Source organism: Oncorhynchus clarkii, chromosome 27, assembly GCF_045791955.1.
Source record: "Oncorhynchus clarkii lewisi isolate Uvic-CL-2024 chromosome 27, UVic_Ocla_1.0, whole genome shotgun sequence".
In the NCBI taxonomy this organism is placed as follows: domain Eukaryota; kingdom Metazoa; phylum Chordata; class Actinopteri; order Salmoniformes; family Salmonidae; genus Oncorhynchus; species Oncorhynchus clarkii.
In genome coordinates, this window is record NC_092173.1 from 16960080 (window position 1) to 16979751 (window position 19672).

The window sequence follows — 19672 nt, forward strand, 5'->3', positions numbered from 1 at the left end:
TGCTGTATTGAAGCGGGGCTACTGTATTAAAAGTGTTGAAGTCATTCAGTATGGCCTTGATCAGAGCAATCACAGCTGGTGATCATCATGGGCCAGATGGGAGCACTTGATTCATACCTAGTTTTCCATCTTTTACTCATAGAGAAATTCCCCTTTTGAAAAGTCAAAGAGGAGGAGAAAGGAGGGTGGAAAAGGGAAGATTGTCAGAACTCTGACATGCCTATTTGGAACAACATTGTTGTGAGGAGACATCAAGAGCAAGTTTGACTTAGTACTTTTCTCGGTACTTTAGTTTAATGTGGGATATTTGATAGGTGTTGATCTAGTAGTTTTCTGACCTTTATTATTAGGATACAGCTAGATCAGTGAGAAGGAAGGTGGTAGGGGATAGGAGATAGGGTATATGACATAGGAGATAGGGTATATGACATAGGATATAGGGTATTTGACATAGGAGATAGGGTATATGACATAGGAGATAGGGTATATGACATAGGATATAGGGTATTTGACATAGGAGATAGGGTATATGACATAGGATATAGGATATTTGACATAGGAGATAGGGTATATGACATAGGAGATAGGGTATATGACATAGGAGATAGGGTATATGACATAGGAGATAGGGTATATGACATAGGAGATAGGGTATATGACATAGGATATAGGGTATATGACATAGGAGATAGGGTATATGACATAGGAGATAGGGTATATGACATAGGATATAGGGTATTTGACATAGGAGATAGGGTATATGACATAGGATATAGGATATTTGACATAGGAGATAGGGTATATGACATAGGAGATAGGGTATATGACATAGGAGATAGGGTATATGACATAGGATATAGGGTATATGACATAGGAGATAGGGTATATGACATAGGAGATAGCAATCTGAGGCAGGGCTCTCAGCTGTATGTGTAGTTTACAGGTAGCGCTGTAAGAGGGAAGGAGGTAGGGGCTAGGGGTTAGGAGGTAGGGGTCTTACCTGTATGTGTAGTGTACAGGTAGCGCTGTGAGATGGCTGGCCTCGGTCAGTGGCGGTCACAGTGAAGCTGTACTCAGCTCTGTCGGAGCGACTCAGAGGAGAGGAGGAACGCAGTTCACCTGTAGTCGGGTTCAGAGAGAAACGCTCTGCTCTGGGACCTGTAGAGGAGGGAGGGAGGGAGAAAAAGAGAGAGAAAGAGTGAGCGAGAAGTGCAGCTATAAATTGTTACAGAGTCTTTTTGGAAACAATGCCATAAGAAAACAATGCATTCCTCACATAATCACTCAACGGCAGAAAATAGCATTAAATGTAATCTTCAATCATTAACTCACACACAATCCCTCCCTCTCTCTCCCTCCTTCCATCCCTCTCTCACCTGACATGGAGTAGTACACAGTGCCGTTCTCTCCCTCATCAGGGTCATTGGCCTGTACTTTCCCCAGCAGTAGACCTGATGCCTGGCCCTCCATCACCTACAGAATGACATCATAAGATAAAACGGTGACTTTGTTTCCTTCTCAACGCTGACCACTAACATATCATGTAAGATCCCATCCTCTAAGGACCCTTGTCAAAAGTAATATATAATATATAGAATAGGGGGCCATTTGAGAGGCAGCCTCAGTATCACCTGCATGGTCAGTCCTCTGCCAGGCCGGCTGTGTCTGAAGGAGGGGGTGTTGTCGTTCTCATCCAGGACGGTGATGAAGGCTGTCCCTGTAGCGCTGCGCGGGGGAGTACCTCCATCCTGGACCACCAACAACACCTGGTAACTACTCTGCTGCTCCCTGTCCAGACCTACACGGGTACTGATCTCACCTGAGGGAGAGAGGGAGAGAGTTAAGGAGGGAGGAGGAGTAATGATGAGAAATTAAAGGGAGAGACGGTAGTCTTTGATCACACACAAACACACACACACGCACCCATACACACACAAAGGCATGGCAGGAACCTGAACAGCTGCAGTGGAGGTTAGAATGATCAGCCCCTGGTGAGCAACTACACACAGTCCCACAGTCACAGCAGGCCAATTAGGGCCCAGCAGGAACCCTCAACACTGCAGATAACCTGATTTACTATCACAGAGAACAGACAGGCCAGGGACAGGCCAGGGGTCTGCAGTAGGAGAAGGAGTGAGAATGAATGGTCATGTAAACTGTAGTGTTGTGTGTCTATTCTGAATGCCACATCTGAAGTGCCTGTGATAAATATAAAGTTGTTAAGTGTACAAAACATTAGGTGTGTACAAAACATGTACAGTGTACAAAACATTAGGAGCACCTGCTCTTTCCATGACAGACTGACCAGGTGACCTGGTGAAAGCTATGATCCCTTATTGATGTCACTTGTTAAATCCACTTCAATCAGTGTAGATGAAGGGGAGGCAGGTTAAAGAAGGATTGTTAAGCCTTGAGATAATTGAAACATGGATTGTGTATGTGTGCCTTTCAGAGGGTGAATGAGCAAGAGAAAGTGCCATTGAATGGGGTATGGTTGTAGGTGCCAGGCACACTGGTTTTTATCAAGAACTGCAGTGCTGCTGGGTTTTTCATGCTCAACAGTTTCCCGTGTGTATCAAGAATAGTCCACCACCCAAAGGACATCCACCCAACTTGACACAACAGTGGGAAGCATTGGAGTCAACATGGGCCAGCATCCCTGTGGAACACTTTCGACACCTTGTAGAGTCCATGCCCCGATGAATTGAGGCTGTTCTGAGGGCAAAAGGGGGGAGGGGGTGTGTAACTCAATATTAGGAAGGTGTTCTTAATGTTTTGTACACTCAGTGTATATTTTTTTATTCCATTCATTAGCAGTCTTTGAACTACCTGTGTGTGAGTTGATCTGGAAGTGTCTGTCTGGGTGTAGAAGTCTGTAACTGAGCCTGCCGTTGAGGCCCGTGTCTCGGTCCGTAGCCAACACCCGTCCGAACCCTGAACCCGCCGGAAGGTTCTCTCTCACAGCCAGGAAAGCCCTCGCCTGGATCAGACGGGGAGAGTTGTCGTTCTCATCGGTCACCGACACCCTCACTGTGGCACTGCCCGTCTTCTTCAGCTGCCCGTGGCCTGCCGTGGCCAGAACCATCAACATGTACATGTCCTTCACCTGGGCAAAGGTCATGGACGCACATTAAAGGGACATTACATTATAAATGAAAGTTAGTCAGATGTTTTCAGGTCTCTAAAGAGGTCTAATGTCAACATGAATGAGATCTACATGATCGATGTCAATCAAAGTGGCTTAATATGGCTCGGGGCAGTATTGAGTAGCTTGGAGGAATAAGGTGACCAGAGGTGCCCAGATTAAACTGCCTGCTACTCATTCCCAGTTTCTAATATATACATATTAATAGTATATTTCGATGGAAAACACTCTGAAGTTTCTAAAACTGTTTGAATGATGTTTCTGAGTATAACAGAACTCATATGGCAGGCAAAAACCTGAGAGAAAATCCAACCAGGAAGTGGGAAATCTGAGGTTGGTCGTTTTTCAACTCATTCCCTATTGAAGATACATTGCGACATTGGTAATGTTGCACTTCCTAAGGCTTCCACTAGATGTCAACAATCTTTAGAAACTTGTATGAGACTTCTACTGTAAAGGAGGGGATCATAAGGGCTCTTTGAGTCAGTGGTCTGGCAGAGTGCCACAAGCTCGTGACGCTCGTTCACGTGAGAGCGAGCTCTGTTCCATTGATTTTCTACAGACAAAGGAATTCTCCGGTTGGAACATTATTGAAGATTTATGTTAAAAACATCCTAAAGATTGATTCTATACATCGTTTGACATGTTTCTACGGACTGTAAAGGAACTTTTTGACATTTCGTCTGCTCCTAGTGAACGCGCTTCGTGAGTTTGGATTTGTTTACAAAACGAGCTAACAAAAGTAGCAATTTGGACATAAATGATGGACATTATTGAACAAAACATTTATTGTGGAACTGGGATTCCTGGGAGTGCATTCTGATGAAGATCATCAAAGGTAAGTCAATATTTATAATGTTATTTCTGACTTCTGTTGACTGCACAGTATGGCGGATATCTTTTTGGCTTGTTTGGTCTCTGAGCGCCGTACGCTATTGCATGGTTTACTTTAACGTAAATCTTTTTTGAAATCTGACACAGCGGTTGCATTAAGGAGAAGTGTATCTAAAGTTCCATGCATAACACTTGTATTTTCATCAACATTTATGATGAGAATTTCTGTAAATTGATGTGGCTCTCTGCAAAATCACTTGATGTTTTTGGAACTACTGAACATAACCCGCCAATGTATACTGAAATGTTTTTATGTAACTATGAACTTTATCAAACAAAACATACATGTATTGTGTAACATTAAGTCCTATGAGTGTCATCTGATGAAGATCATCAAAGGTTAGTGATTCATTTTATCTTTCTTTCTGATTTTTGTGACTCCTCTCTTTGGGGTTTTTCTGTGACTTGGCTCTGACCTAACATAATCGTTTGTGGTGCTTTCACCGTAAAGCCCTTTTTGAAATTGGACGCTGTGGTGGGATTAACAAGAAGTGTATCTTTAAAATGGTGTGAAATACTTCTATGTTTGAGGGATTTCTGTTGTTATGAATTTGGCGCCCTGCACCATCCCGTTAGCGGGATCTCAGGCCTAAGAAGTTTTAAAGGAGCATTCAGTGTGCGGGTCTGGAAAGGTTTATATATCTTCCTGTCACATGTCCTTCACCTCTCTGTCCAGAGCACTCTTCACAAACAGCCACCCGCTGTCTACTGCGATGCCAAAACCTGCTGCGTCTCCGTCAGGTCTCAGGTGGAATGCCAGTGGAGAGGAGGACCCTGAACCCGCGGTGTCCCGGCTCAGAGCTCGCACCTGTAGATGGATGAATTAAGTCCTTAATCAGAAATATTGTCTATTGTTATATACAGCAAAATATGTCCAAGACAATGTTCCCCTTTCAACCTGTAGATGAACAACAGTATACATGAAGTGTAGCAGATATTGGTTTAGATCTTATCTGTCGGAAAGATATCAGTTTGTCTCTGTGAATGGTTTGTCCTCTGACAAATCAACTGTAAATATCGGTGTTCCTCAAGGTTCCGTTTTAGGACCACTATTATTTTCACTATATATTTTACCTCTTGGGGATGTCATTCGAAAAAATTATGTTAACTTTCACTGCTATGCGGATGACACACAGCTGTGCATTTCAATGAAACATGGTGATGCCCCAAAATTGCCCTCGCTAAAAGCCTGTGTTTCAGACATAAGGAAGTGGATGGCTGCAAACTTTATACTTTTAAACTCGGACAAAACAGAGATGCGTGTTCTAGGTCCCAAGAAACATCTTGATGGTTGTAGAGTCGTCTCAAATAAAACTGTGAAGGACCTCGGCGTTACTCTGGACCCTGATCTCTCTTTTGACAAACATATCAAGACTGTTTCAAGGACAGCTTTTTTCCATCTACGTAACATTGTGAAAAATTAGAAACTTTCTGTCCAAAAATGATGCAGAAAAATTTATCCATGCTTTTGTCACTTCTAGATTAGACTACTGCAATGCTCTACTTTCTGGCTACCCAGATAAAGCACTAAATAAACTTCAGCTAGTGCTAAATACAGCTGCTAGAATCTGGACTAGAACCCAAAAATTTGATCATACACTCACTCCCCTACACTGGCTTCCTGTTAAAGCAAGGGCTGATTTCAAGGTTTTACTGCAAACCTACAAAGCATTACATGGGCTTGCTCCTACCTATCTTTCTGATTTGGTCCTGCCATACAAACCTACATGTACTCTACGGTCACAAGACGCAGGCCTCCTAATTGTCCCTAGAATTTCTAAGCAAACAGCTGGAGGCAGGGCTTTCTCCTATAGAGCTCCATTTTTATGGAATGGTCTGCCTACCCATGTGAGAGACGCAGACTCGGTCTCAACCTTTAAGTCTTTACTGAAGACTCATCTCTTCAGTAGGTCATATGATTGAGTGTCATCTGGCCCAGGAGTGTGAAGGTGAGCAACGAACCGCCCTTGCTGTCTCTGCCTGGCCGGTTCCCCTCTCTCCACTGGGATTCTCTGCCTCTAACCCTATTACAGGGGCTGAGTCACTGGCTTACTGGTGCTCTTCCATGCCGTCCCTAGGAGGGGTGCGTCACTTGAGTGGGTTGAGTCACTGACGTGGTCTTCCTGTCTGGGTTGGCGCCGCCCCTTGGGTTGTGCCGTGGCGGAGATCTTTGTGGGCTATACTCGGCCTTGTGGTGGTTGAAGATATCCCTCTAGTGGTGTGGGGGCTGTGCTTTGGGAAAGTGGGTGGGGTTATATCCTGCCTGTTTGGCCCTGTCCGGGGGTATCGTCGGATGGGGTCACAGTTTCTCCTGACCCCTACTGTCTCAGCATCCAATATTTATGCTGCAGTAGTTTATGTGTCGGGGGGCTAGGGCCAGTTTGGTATATCTGGAGTATTTCTCCTGTCTTATCCGGTGTCCTGTGTGAATTTAAGTATGCTCCTTCTAATTCTCTCTTTCTTTCTTTCTCTCTCTCAGAGGACCTGGGCCTAGGACCATGCCTCAGGACTACCTGGAATGATGACTCCTTGCTGTCCCCAGTCCACCTGGCCATGCTGCTGCTCCAGTTTCAACGGATCTGCCTGTGGCTATGGAACCCTGACCTGTTCACCGGACTTGCTACCTGTCCCAGACCTGCTGTTATCAACTCTCTAGAGACAGCAGGAGCGGTAGAGATACTCTCAATGATCGGCTATGAAAAGCTAACTGATATTTACTCTTTTGGGGCGGCAGGGTAGCCTAGTGGTTAGAGTGTTGTTCAAACCCCCGAGCTGACAAGGTACAAATCTGTCGTTCTGCCCCTGAACAGGCAGTTAACCCACTGTTCCTAGGCCGTCATTGAAAAGAAGAATTTGTTCTTAACTGACTTGCCTAGTTAAATAAAGGTAAAATAAATAAAAAAAACTCCTGAGGTGCTGACTTGTTGCACCCTCGATAACTACTGTGATTATTATTATTTGACCATGACCATACCATTATGAACATTTGAACATGTTGGCCATGTTCTGTTATAATCTCCACCCGGCATAGCCAGAAGAGGACTGGCCACCCCTCATAGCCTGGTTCCTCTCTAGGTTTCTTCCTAGGTTTTGGCTTTTCTAGGGAGTTTTTCCTAGCCACCGTGCTTCTATACCTGCATTGCTTGCTGTTTGGGGTTTTAGGCTGGGTTTCTGTACAGCACTTTGAGATATCAGCTGATGTATGAAGGGCTATATAAATACATTTGATTTGATATTGGTACAGTTTTGCGGATACAGATGAAGCCTATTTTGGACAACAAAACTATTTCAATGGAAATTGTAATTGTTTCTATTCCAGGAAATTATTACTGTAGTCTGGGTCTGGGAAACCTGCCCTCAATATCATTTTCTTATATACAGCAGAATTGTTTCCAAGTCAGTTTTCCTCTATGTGACAATAAAGGTTTGCACATTATTTGGATAGTCCCCGGTAGACGATCTACAGATACTCAAACTATCAACAACCTATCGACTGCAACTCTGTTGATACATAACAGCTTTCTGGGGTTATGGTTAGGAATAGTTAGTTGAAATGTTGTTGACAGTTAGTTGAACAATCTACTGAACATACCTGTAGGAAACATGTGCTGAGCGGGGTGTTCTCCCTCAGCTCCACGCGATAGGTCAGGGTGTCGAACACGGGACCGTGGTCGTTCTCCGCCTGGACGTGCACCACAAGCATCATGGTAGAGCTCAGCTGGGGAGCGCCACCATCTTTAGCTGTCACCGTCAGGTCATAGCGCGGCATTACGTCGTACGACAGCTCGCCGACCAGCCGGATCTCCCCTGTACTGCGCTCCATGGAAAAGGTTCTTTGACCTCCGCTTGAGGTTGCGGTGGAGGAAAGGTCAAAGGTCACCTGGCCATTGATACCGGAGTCCCGGTCTTGGGCCTGGACGCGGTAGACCATGGTCCCCATCTTTGTGTGCTCCGGGAGGAGGAGAGACTCAGAAGAGGAGGGCAGGAAGACAGGAGTGTTGTCGTTGATGTCCTGGATTGTGATGTGGACGTGGGTCTGACCGAAGGCAGGGGGGCTGCCGCTACGAGCCTGGAGCTCCAGGGTTAGAGAAGGCTGGGCCTCGTGGTCCAGAGGAAGGCTGGTCCGCAGGGCTCCGCTCTCTGGGTCCACGGTGAAGTAGCCAGCAGGGTCTCCAGAGGAGATGCTGTACAGGATGTCCTTACTGAGGACGCCTGGGAACAGACAGGGGAAGTTTCAAGTTTAATGTATTATTATTATCCTGTATGTACAGGATACACATGGTATACACTGTCCAACGAAATGCTTACTTGCAGGTTCCTTCTCAAAAATGCAACAACGCCCCCTGAGTGCTGCTGTGTTCTAAGGCTGTGCCACCAGAGATTCTGGGTTCAAGTCCAGGCTCTGTCGCAGCCGGGCGCGACCGGGAGACCCATGGGGCGGTGCACAATTGCCCAAGCGTTGTCAGGGTTAGGGGAGGGTTTGGCCGGCAGGGATGTCCTTGTCCCATCACATACTAGCGACTCCTGTGGCGGGCGCAGTGCAAGCTGACATGGTCGCCAGGTGTACGGTGTTTCCTCCGACACATTGGTGCGGCTGGCTTCCGGGTCAAGTGGGCATTGTGTCAAGAAGCAGTGCGGCTTGGCTGGGTTGTGTTTCGGAGGACGCACGACACTCGACCTTCGCCTCTCCCGAGTCCATTGGGGAGTTGCAGTGATGAGACAAGACTGTAACTACCAATTGGATACCACGGAATTGGGGAGAAAAAGGGGTTAAAAAAAAGATAATAAAAGTATAATGCGGGAAGGCACAATTTATAGTCCAATATTTACACGTGTATTGCAGAAAGGAGGATTGGGGGGCAAGTGTTGAATTTGTGCAGTATTTAGCAATCATAACAAGAGTCTGGTAGTAGCAAATCAAATCAAATCAAATCAAATTTTATTTGTCACATACACATGGTTAGCAGATGTTAATGCGAGTGTAGCGAAATGCTTGTGCTTCTAGTTCCGACAATGCAGTAATAACAAGTAATCTAACTAACAATTCCAAACTACTGTCTTGTACACAGTGTAAGGGGATAAAGAATATGTACATAAGGATATATGAATGAGTGATGGTACAGAGCAGCATAGGCAAGATACAGTAGATGGTATCGGGTACAGTATGTACAAATGAGATGAGTATGTAAACAAAGTGGCATAGTATAGTATAAAGTGGCTAGTAGCAGTTGTGATGTGTGTGTATAGTAGCATGAATGTATGTGTATGAGTGCATATCTGTGTGGGTGTGTGCGTGAGTTAGTGCATGTGTGTGATGTGACGACCCTCCCACTCTGTCTGCCGAATTATTTCTCTTTGCTCATGTTTTCCTTAAATAGGATGTTGGGGGGCGGAGCCGGGAGGGTCGTCAGCAAAATGGGACACACCTGGACTCGGGTGTGTCCCGGGATGAATACACCTCTTCCCCATTCATTGGGGAGACTCTCTCCATGCAGACACACTGATAGATTTTGTTTTTCGCTGTTTTGTTTATTTGCGTTGGCACCTTTCAACACCCCACATTATTACCTTTATGCACGCAACCACTCCCTTACACTACTGACTACACACACCGTTGTTAATTGTATTTAGTTTACTTAAGTTAATAAATATATTTTGTTATTCCTTATCTCCACGTTGTCTCCGTTTTTGTTACGAACTCTGAGCCGGTTCGTGACAAGTGGGGGCTCGTCCAGGATCTTGAAGGTATTGTGTTTGGGAGAAAACGTGGAGTTAATGTTAAAATCTGTAGGGGCTTTGTTTGCATCTTTTGTTACAGCTTGTTTGAGTTGTAATGTTTGGTGCCCAGTGTTGGTTGCCTTTGTTTGGTTGGTAAACTTGCCACTGCGGTGGATAGTTGGTTGTGTGCTGCGTTGGAGAGAGTATATTGGTTAGTTTCCAGGTCCTGCCCAGGCTGGAGACTCTTGCTCTACTCGCTGTTGGGACATCGGTCTGAGGAGGTAAGTACAATCGGCTGTGTACCGCAGTGGGAGATTTGGGTAGGGTAGTGACACTTGCTACCTGGAGCTATAGCCTTTCTTTTCCCCCTGTTAGGCTTAGCGACGTGTTTCACTTTAGAATACAATGGGCATGGTTATTTTGTTTGTTATTTTTGTGTGGTGTCTGGACTGAGCAGTTGTCTCGGGGGCACATCCATGGCTTGGGGGAATTTGCCAGCGTGCTAGGTGGTACATTTCCTTGCCAGCAGGCTACAGTGTGTAATTACCCACCACAAATCCGCACAAAGACTAGGGTTGAGTTACTATAGGTTTTGGGGGAAGCTCTATATATATCTCTCCTGTGGTGCCCAGTGTGATTGTCATTTCTCTTGTGGTCTGTTCTGGTGTGTTCATCAGAGGGGAAGAGCGATATTATTTTTTTAAATGATTGACTTCTGACTATGACATCTAATATAGACGAGTTAATTTGCTTTCCATCAGAGGAACTGTTAGAATTATGTACTAAAGAACAGCTGTTGAAGATCATTGAACACTACAAAGGTTGTTGAGGTCTGGGGAGGACAAGGTTGACTGGGGCAAGTGGAAGTGTGAACACGTACCCCCTCGAGGCTGGGTCAATTTGGGATGCAGAGTCAATTTGTTTGTGTGACTGGTATGGTGTTCCGGGGTCCTTGTTGGTCCCCAGTTTTACGGAGGGTGGGGTGGGGGGTGACGACCCTCCCACTCTGTCTGCCGAATTCTTTCTCCTTACTCTTGTTTTCCTTAATAGGATGTTGGGGGGCGGAGCCGGGAGGGTCGGCAGCACCTTTCAACACCCCACATTATCACATTTATGCACGCAACCACTCCCTTACACTACTGACTACACACACCATTGTTAATTGTATTTAGTTTACTTAAGTTAATAAATATATTTATTAACTTATCTCCACGTTGTCTCTGTTTTTGTTACGAACTCTGAGCCGGTTCGTGACAGTGAATACAGAATGAATACAGATACAGTTTATTTGTATCTTTTGAAGTGAGTTGACAAGATCCAGAGTCACTCCAGACGAGGAGACCAGGACCAGACTAGGCAGAGACCACTTCAGTTACAATATACTCCCCCTCAGTAATTTGTCAAGTCTTTTACACTATGACAGAGCCCTAAATATCCAAAGTAATGACTATAAAAACAATGTGCTAGGATGGAATTTGTGATTAATGTGATTTCTAAACTAGGTGTGTACAGTGGCTCACTGCCTATTTGAACAATTGGTACATGTAGCAAAGAGGGAGCACAAAACACCCCAGTGAGTCCTTTCAGCACATACTGCCCACACACACATTTACCCCCCCCCCCCCCCCCCCCCCCCCCCCCCCCACACACACACACACACACACACACACACGTTAGCAGTCCTTAACCAATCATAAGTTCTAATTCCAAGTCACACCCACCGTTCTTACTGATGGCCTGTACGATGCCAACCTCAGTCCCACGCAGTACGTCTTCAGACACAGTGAAGCTGTACTGGCTGTGTTCGAACACAGGGGGCGCCACCAGGCCTGCCACCACACTGATGTTGACCCGGGCGTTGACCAGTGCTGCCAGACCCCCTCCGTCCTGGGCTGAAACCACCATGGGGATCACCGTGTTGGCCTTGCCGTGCAGCGACCGGGACAGGGAGATCACACCTGGTGGAGAAAGGACACAAAACACAGTGGTCAAGGTCAGACACAGCTCCAAATACACACACACAGACATGAGGACGGACACACGCATACTGTACACACAGCACCACATTAATAGAGCAGGTTAAAATCAGCAGGAACCCTGTTAAAAACGCTGACTCTAGAATCTGGTCCTGTCCCGGTTGCTGACATCCCGGTCGCCGTACTCCTGTGGTGGACCGGGCGCAGTGCATGCTGACACGGTTGCCAGGTGCACAGTGTTTCCTCCGACACATTGGTGCGGCTGGCTTCCGGGTTAAGTGGGCATTGTGTCAAGAAGCAGTGCGACTTGGTTGGATTGTGTTTCTGAGGACGCACGGCTCTCGACCTTCGCCTCTCCCGAGTCCGTACGGGAGTTGCAACGATGAGACAAGACTGTAACCACCAAACTACCACGAAATTGAGGAGAAAAAGGGTAAAGTAAAAAAAATACTAAAATACAAAAAAAATATGTATTACAGTAAAACGCCAACCTGTTTATTTTTGGTCATAGTTAAAGATGTATTACAGTAAAACGCCAACCTGTTTATTTTTGGTCATAGTTAAAGATGTATTACAGTAAAACGCCAACCTGTTTATTTTTGGTCATAGTTAAAGCTGTATTACAGTAAAACGCCAACCTGTTTATTTTTGGTCATAGTTAAAGATGTATTACAGTAAAACGCCAACCTGTTTATTTTTGGTCATAGTTAAAGATGTATTACAGTAAAACGCCAACCTGTATATTTTTGTTCATAGTTAAAGATGTATTACAGTAAAAGCGCCAACCTGTTTATTTTTGGTCATAGTTAAAGCTGTATTACAGTAAAACGCCAACCTGTTTATTTTTGGTCATAGTTAAAGCTGTATTACAGTAAAACGCCAACCTGTTTATTTTTGGTCATAGTTAAAGATGTATTACAGTAAAACACCAACCTGTTTATTTTTGGTCATAGTTAAAGCTGTATTACAGTAAAAGCGCCAACCTGTTTATTTTTGGTCATAGTTAAAGCTGTATTACAGTAAAATGCCAGCCTGTTTATTTTTGGTCATAGTTAAAGCTGTATTACAGTAAAACGCCAACCTGTTTATTTTTGGTCATAGTTAAAGCTGTATTACAGTAAAATGCCAACCTGTTTATTTTTGGTCATAGTTAAAGCTGTATTACAGTAAAACGCCAACCTGTTTATTTTTGGTCATAGTTAAAGCTGTATTACAGTAAAACGCCAACCTGTTTATTTTTGGTCATAGTTAAAGATGTATTACAGTAAAACGCCAACCTGTTTATTTTTGGTCATAGTTAAAGATGTATTACAGTAAAACGCCAACCTGTTTATTTTTGGTCATAGTTAAAGATGTATTACAGTAAAACGCCAACCTGTTTATTTTTAATCATAGTTAAAGATGTATTACAGTAAAACGCCAACCTGTTTATTTTTGGTCATAGTTAAAGATGTATTACAGTAAAACGCCAACCTGTTTATTTTTGGTCATAGTTAAAGATGTATTACAGTAAAACGCCAACCTGTTTATTTTTGGTCATAGTTAAAGATGTATTACAGTAAAACGCCAACCTGTTTATTTTTAATCATAGTTAAAGATGTATTACAGTAAAACGCCAACCTGTTTATTTTTGGTCATAGTTAAAGATGTATTACAGTAAAACGCCAACCTGTTTATTTTTGGTCATAGTTAAATCTGTATTACAGTAGAATGCCAACCTGTTTATTTTTGGTCATAGTTAAAGCTGTATTACAGTAGAATGCCAACCTGTTTATTTTTGGTCATAGTTAAATCTGTATTACAGTAAAACTCCAACCTGTTTATTTTTGGTCATAGTTAAAGCTGTATTACAGTAAAACGCCAACCTGTTTATTTTTGGTCATAGTTAAAGCTGTATTACAGTAGAACGCCAACCTGTTTATTTTTGGTCATAGTTAAATCTGTATTACAGTAAAACGCCAACCTGTTTATTTTTGGTCATAGTTAAAGCTGTATTACAGTAGAACGCCAACCTGTTTATTTTTGGTCATAGTTATAGCTGTATTACAGTAAAAGCGCCAACCTGTGTCTTTGTTGAGGGTGAAGAAGGGGGAGTTGCCCCCGGGGACGGTTCGGTACGTGACCCTCCCATTCTCCCCAGTGTCGGGGTCAAGGGCCGTAACCTTGATGACAGAGGTGCCAGGTGCACTCTGGGAGCTGAGGCTGACGGCGTAGCTCACAGGGTAGAAGACTGGTCTGTTGTCGTTGATGTCCAGCAGGTCAACCCTGACATAGGCCATGGAATTCAGACCGCCCTGCAGGGAAACAGAAAGGAAAATCTATCAATGAATCTAAAAGACCACGCTCATTGGAATGTGTTAGATGTGTCAGTTCCATTCTGTGTTGGTTTGTTGATGTTGGTGAATTTTCTGGAAAGGTCACCACAGTGTCCTGGGGTAGAAATGTTTTTGATTTCAATGTGCCTCAGTTAAGCTGAGCACCTTTCCCCCTTTATATCAAAGCCCAGCTGAAGTGAGTTAGGTGTTGGGTTTGCACCACTTCTAAGGACAAAAAGCCCTCTGTTCTACTAGACTTCACATGCTGTTGTATATCAGCAGGACAAAGTGGTAAAAAAAAATGAAAAAAAGAGTTAGACCACATTATTAGAGCAGGTTAAAATCAGCAGGAACCCTGTTAAAAACGTCTGACTCTAGAATCTAGTCCTGGCAGGTTGGTGGAGGGATACGGATTGATAGCTTCCCCAGGGAAACAGCAATCTGTCAGGATCTGTGTGGGGTGAGAGGGCTCGCTACCGCCGCCACAGAGCATAGAGCTCTGTTTCCCTGGTGGTTTGTTCTGAACAGAATACAGAGCAGGCTTTTCATTTGGCCGGACTAGTGAGAGGGGGGAGGACGGAGCAGTGGTCCAACTTATTAAATATTACTGCTGCCTGCCTGTCTCCTTGCATGCCTGTCTGTCCATCTGTCCATCTGCTTGCCTGCCTAACTGTATGTCTGTCTGTCTGTGTCTGACTTATTGCCTGCCTGTCGTTGGAGTCTCTGTCTCTCTCTGTGTGTCTCTCTCTGTGTGTGTGTCTCTCTCTGTGTGTGTGTCTCTCTCTGTGTGTGTGTCTCTCTCTGTGTGTGTGTCTCTCTCTGTGTGTGTGTCTCTCTCTGTGTGTGTGTCTCTCTCTGTGTGTGTGTCTCTCTCTGTGTGTGTGTCTCTCTCTGTGTGTGTGTCTCTCTCTGTGTGTGTCTCTCTCTCTGTGTGTGTGTCTCTCTCTGTGTGTGTGTCTCTCTCTCTCTCTCTCTCTCTCTCTCTCTCTCTCTCTCTCTCTCTCTCTCTCTCTCTCTCTCTCTCTCTCTCTCTCTCTCTCTCTCTCTCTCTCTCTCTCTCTCTCTCTCTCTCTCTCTCTCTCTCTCTCTCTCTCTCTCTCTCTCTCTCTCTCTCTCTCTCTCTCTCTCTCTCTCTCTCTCTCTCTCTCTCTCTCTCTCTCTCTCTCATTATTTTACCATGACTGCAGTGATTTCATTTCTACCCTTTTACCTTCAAGTAGGATTTGGCGTATGGCACTACAGCACAGTCCTGTCAGGGAAACTCATTCACAGCACAGCCCTGCCAGGGAGAGTCATTCACAGCACAGTCCTGTCAGGGAAACTCATTCACAGCACAGCCCTGCCAGGGAGAGTCATTCACAGCACAGTCCTGTCAGGGAAACTCATTCACAGCACAGTCCTGTCAGGGAAACTCATTCACAGCACAGTCCTGTCAGGGAAACTCATTCACAGCACAGTCCTGTCAGGGAAACTCATTCACAGCACAGTCCTGTCAGGGAAACTCATTCACAGCATAGTCCTGTCAGGGAAACTCATTCACAGCACAGTCCTGTCAGGGAAACTCATTCACAGCACAGTCCTGTCAGGGAAACTCATTCACAGCACAGTCCTGTCAGGGAAACTCATTCACAGCACAGTCCTGTCAGGGAAACTCATTCACAGCACAGACCTGTCAGGGAAACTCATTCACAGCACAGTCCTGTCAGGGAAACTCATTCACAGCACAGACCTGTCAGGGAAACTAATTCACAGCAAAGTCCTGTCAGGGAAACTCATTCACAGCATAGTCCTGTCAGGGAGAGTCATTCACAGCACAGTCCTGTCAGGGAAACTCATTCACAGCATAGTCCTGTCAGGGAAACTCATTCACAGCACAGTCCTGTCAGGGAAACTCATTCACAGCACAGTCCTGTCAGGGAAACTCATTCACAGCACAGACCTGTCAGGGAAACTCATTCACAGCACAGTCCTGTCAGGGAAACTCATTCACAGCACAGTCCTGTCAGGGAAACTCATTCACAGCACAGACCTGTCAGGGAAACTCATTCACAGCACAGTCCTGTCAGGGAAACTCATTCACAGCACAGACCTGTCAGGGAAACTAATTCACAGCAAAGTCCTGTCAGGGAAACTCATTCACAGCATAGTCCTGTCAGGGAGAGTCATTCACAGCACAGTCCTGTCAGGGAAACTCATTCACAGCATAGTCCTGTCAGGGAAACTCATTCACAGCACAGTCCTGTCAGGCAAACTCATTCACAGCATAGTCCTGTCAGGGAAACTCATTCACAGCACAGTCCTGTCAGGGAAACTCATTCACAGCACAGTCCTGTCAGGGAAACTCATTCACAGCACAGCCCTGCCAGGGAGAGTCATTCACAGCATAGTCCTGTCAGGGAAACTCATTCACAGCATAGTCCTGTCAGGGAAACTCATTTACAGCATAGTCCTGTCAGGGAAACTCATTCACAGCATAGTCCTGTCAGGGAGAGTCATTCACAGCCCTGCCAGGGAGAGTCATTCACAGCACAGCTCTGCCAGGGAAACTCATTCACAGCACAGTCCTGTCAGGGAAACTCATTCACAGCATAGTCCTGTCAGGGAAACTCATTCACAGCATAGTCCTGTCAGGGAAACTCATTCACAGCATAGTCCTGTCAGGGAAACTCATTCACAGCATAGTCCTGTCAGGGAGAGTCATGCACAGCCCTGCCAGGGAGAGTCATTCACAGCACAGCTCTGCCAGGGAAACTCATTCACAGCACAGCCCTGCCAGGGAGAGTCATTCACAGCACAGCCCTGCCAGGGAAACTCATTCACAGCATAGTCCTGTCAGGGAAACTCATTCACAGCATAGTCCTGTCAGGGAAACTCATTCACAGCATAGTCCTGTCAGGGAAACTCATTCACAGCATAGTCCTGTCAGGGAGAGTCATGCACAGCCCTGCCAGGGAGAGTCATTCACAGCACAGCTCTGCCAGGGAAACTCATTCACAGCACAGTCCTGTCAGGGAAACTCATTCACAGCACAGCCCTGCCAGGGAGAGTCATTCACAGCATAGTCCTGTCAGGGAAACTCATTCACAGCACAGTCCTGTCAGGGAGAGTCATTCAGACTCTTTTATTTGTCTACACTACTGAAAAACGTTCTGCTCTGCTGTGTTCTGCTCTGCCTGACTGGGGAGCTGCTCCCCTCTCTACTAGCTATCCTGGCTCTGGCTCTATAGCTGCGTCCAATAGCCAGGGTTCTGCTAGCTATATGTCTGCTGTGAACCCTGCTGTGAAATATCGGTTAAAAAGATCCATTCAATTGTTGGAAGCATCAATATTACCAGGGTGCTGGAGTTTTTCTTCTTTTAGCCCTGCTGTTATAAACACTGTGAAAAGCACTGCTTTAAGAGATCACTGTCAGGGGTTTAATGTACTCACAGGGAGAGATTATGTGCCAAATGGCACTTCCATAGGGCGTTGGTCAATGGGAATTGACTATGTAGGGAATACGGTGCCATTTGGGGATGTAGCCATTGGATGAGGATGGAGAGATACAGTAGGAGACTCACCCCGTCCACGGCGGTGACGGTAAAGTCATAGCTGGTTGGTCCCTGATCCCTGTCCAGAGCCACGTTGGTACAGATCTGTCCTGTCTCCTTCCCTACAGAGAACTGGGAGGGGACAGCACTGTTGATACCTGACCCCAGAGAGTAACTGATGGAGCCGAAGGAGCCGCCGTCCGCGTCTGTCGCTGTCACCTGGAAAGAGGGAGATAAAAGAAGAGGATTTATGGGTTAGACAGTTTGTCTTAAGGGGAACTTTCACTGTTCCACCTACAGAGATAGACACAATAATACACCCACAGTAGGAGCTAGACAGATAAGTAAATATTCAGCTAGGAGCTAGACAGAAGGAAATATTCAGCTAGGAACTAGACAGATGAGGAAGTATTCAGCTAGGAACTAGACAGATGAGGAAGTATTCAGCTAGGAACTAGACAGATAAGGAAGTATTCAGCTAGGAGCTAGACAGAAGGAAATATTCAGCTAGGAACTAGACAGATAAGGAAGTATTCAGCTAGGAACTAGACAGATAAGGAAGTATTCAGCTAGGAGCTAGACAGATAAGGAAGTATTCAGCTAGGAACTAGACAGATAAGGAAATATTCAGCTAGGAACTAGACAGATAAGGAAGTATTCAGCTAGGAACTAGATAGATAAGGAAATATTCAGCTAGGAACTAGACAGATAAGGAAATATTCAGCTAGGAACTAGACAGATAAGGAAATATTCAGCTAGTAGCTAGACAGATAAAGAAATATTCTGCAACTCTTGGAGGACACTGGATGTTGACTTTAAAAAATGCAATTATTCCCCTACCATAAACTACTTTTGGACAGCTGAAGAAAACACACAATTTGTCATCGGAAAATGACCTTTTCTAGACCAATGTATTTGAGTATATACCCTGTAGGATCCTTTTGGATAGTACCACTAGAATGAACAGGGAACAAACACAGTAAAGCACAGTAACAGTACAGGACAGGACAGTAACAGTACAGGTCAGTTACAGTACAGGAGAGTAAGAGTACAGGACAGTAACAGTACAGGACAGGACAGTAACAGTACAGGACAGGACAGTAACAGTACAGGACAGTAACAGTACAGGACAGTAACAGGACAGTAACAGTACAGTACAGTAACAGTACAGTAACAGGACAGTAACAGGACAGGACAGTAACAGTACAGGACAGTAACAGTACAGTAACAGGACAGAACAGGACAGTAACAGTACAGGACAGTAACAGTACAGGACAGTAACAGGACAGGACAGTAACAGGACAGGACAGTAACAGGACAGTAACAGTACAGGACAGTAACAGGACAGGACAGGACAGTAAAAGGACAGGACAGTAAAAGAACAGGACAGTAACAGGACAGTACAGGATAGTACAGGATAGTAACAGTACAGTACAGTAACAGGACAGTACAGGATAGTAACAGTACAGTACAGGACAGTAACAAGACAGGACAGGATAGTAACAGTACAGGACAGTAACAGGACAGGATAGTAACAGTACAGGACAGTTACAGGACAGGACAGTAACAGTACAGTACAGGACAGTAACAGGACAGTACAGGACAGTAACAGGACAGTAGAGTAACAGTACAGGATAGTAACAGTACAGGACAGTAACAGGACAGTACAGTATAGGACAGTAACAGGACAGTAGAGGACAGTACAGGACAGTAACAGTACAGGACAGGACAGTAACAGTACAGTACAGGACAGTAACATGACAGTAACAGTACAGTAACAGTACAGGACAGTAACAGTACAGTACAGGACAGTAACAGGACAGTAACAGTACAGTACAGTACAGTACAGTACAGGACAGTAACAGTACAGGACAGTAACAGTACAGGACAGTAACAGTACAGGACAGTAACAGTACAGGACAGTAACAGGACAGTAACAGTACAGTACAGGACAGTAACAGGACAGTAACAGTACATGACAGTAACAGGACAGTAACAGTACAGTACAGTAACAGGACAGTAACAGTACAGTACATGACAGTAACAGGACAGGACAGTAACAGTACAGTACAGGACAGTAACAGTACAGTACAG

At 45.0% G+C, this 19672-nt stretch overlaps 1 protein-coding gene across 1 annotated transcript in view; it reads right to left on the bottom strand.

The window, feature by feature from the left end:
- Window positions 1–19672, bottom strand: part of LOC139385716 (protocadherin-16-like) — a 168135-nt gene that overhangs the window by 24329 nt on the left and 124134 nt on the right. Inside the window, exons 3-11 of the mRNA XM_071130997.1 lie at window positions 17609–17797; window positions 13796–14027; window positions 11479–11715; window positions 7632–8251; window positions 4704–4847; window positions 2830–3106; window positions 1632–1819; window positions 1377–1473; window positions 1001–1158 (exon numbers count right to left, since the gene is read on the bottom strand). Of these exons, the coding sequence (XP_070987098.1) occupies window positions 1001–1158; window positions 1377–1473; window positions 1632–1819; window positions 2830–3106; window positions 4704–4847; window positions 7632–8251; window positions 11479–11715; window positions 13796–14027; window positions 17609–17797 (2142 nt within the window). The remainder of the gene's footprint in view (window positions 1–1000; window positions 1159–1376; window positions 1474–1631; window positions 1820–2829; window positions 3107–4703; window positions 4848–7631; window positions 8252–11478; window positions 11716–13795; window positions 14028–17608; window positions 17798–19672) is intronic.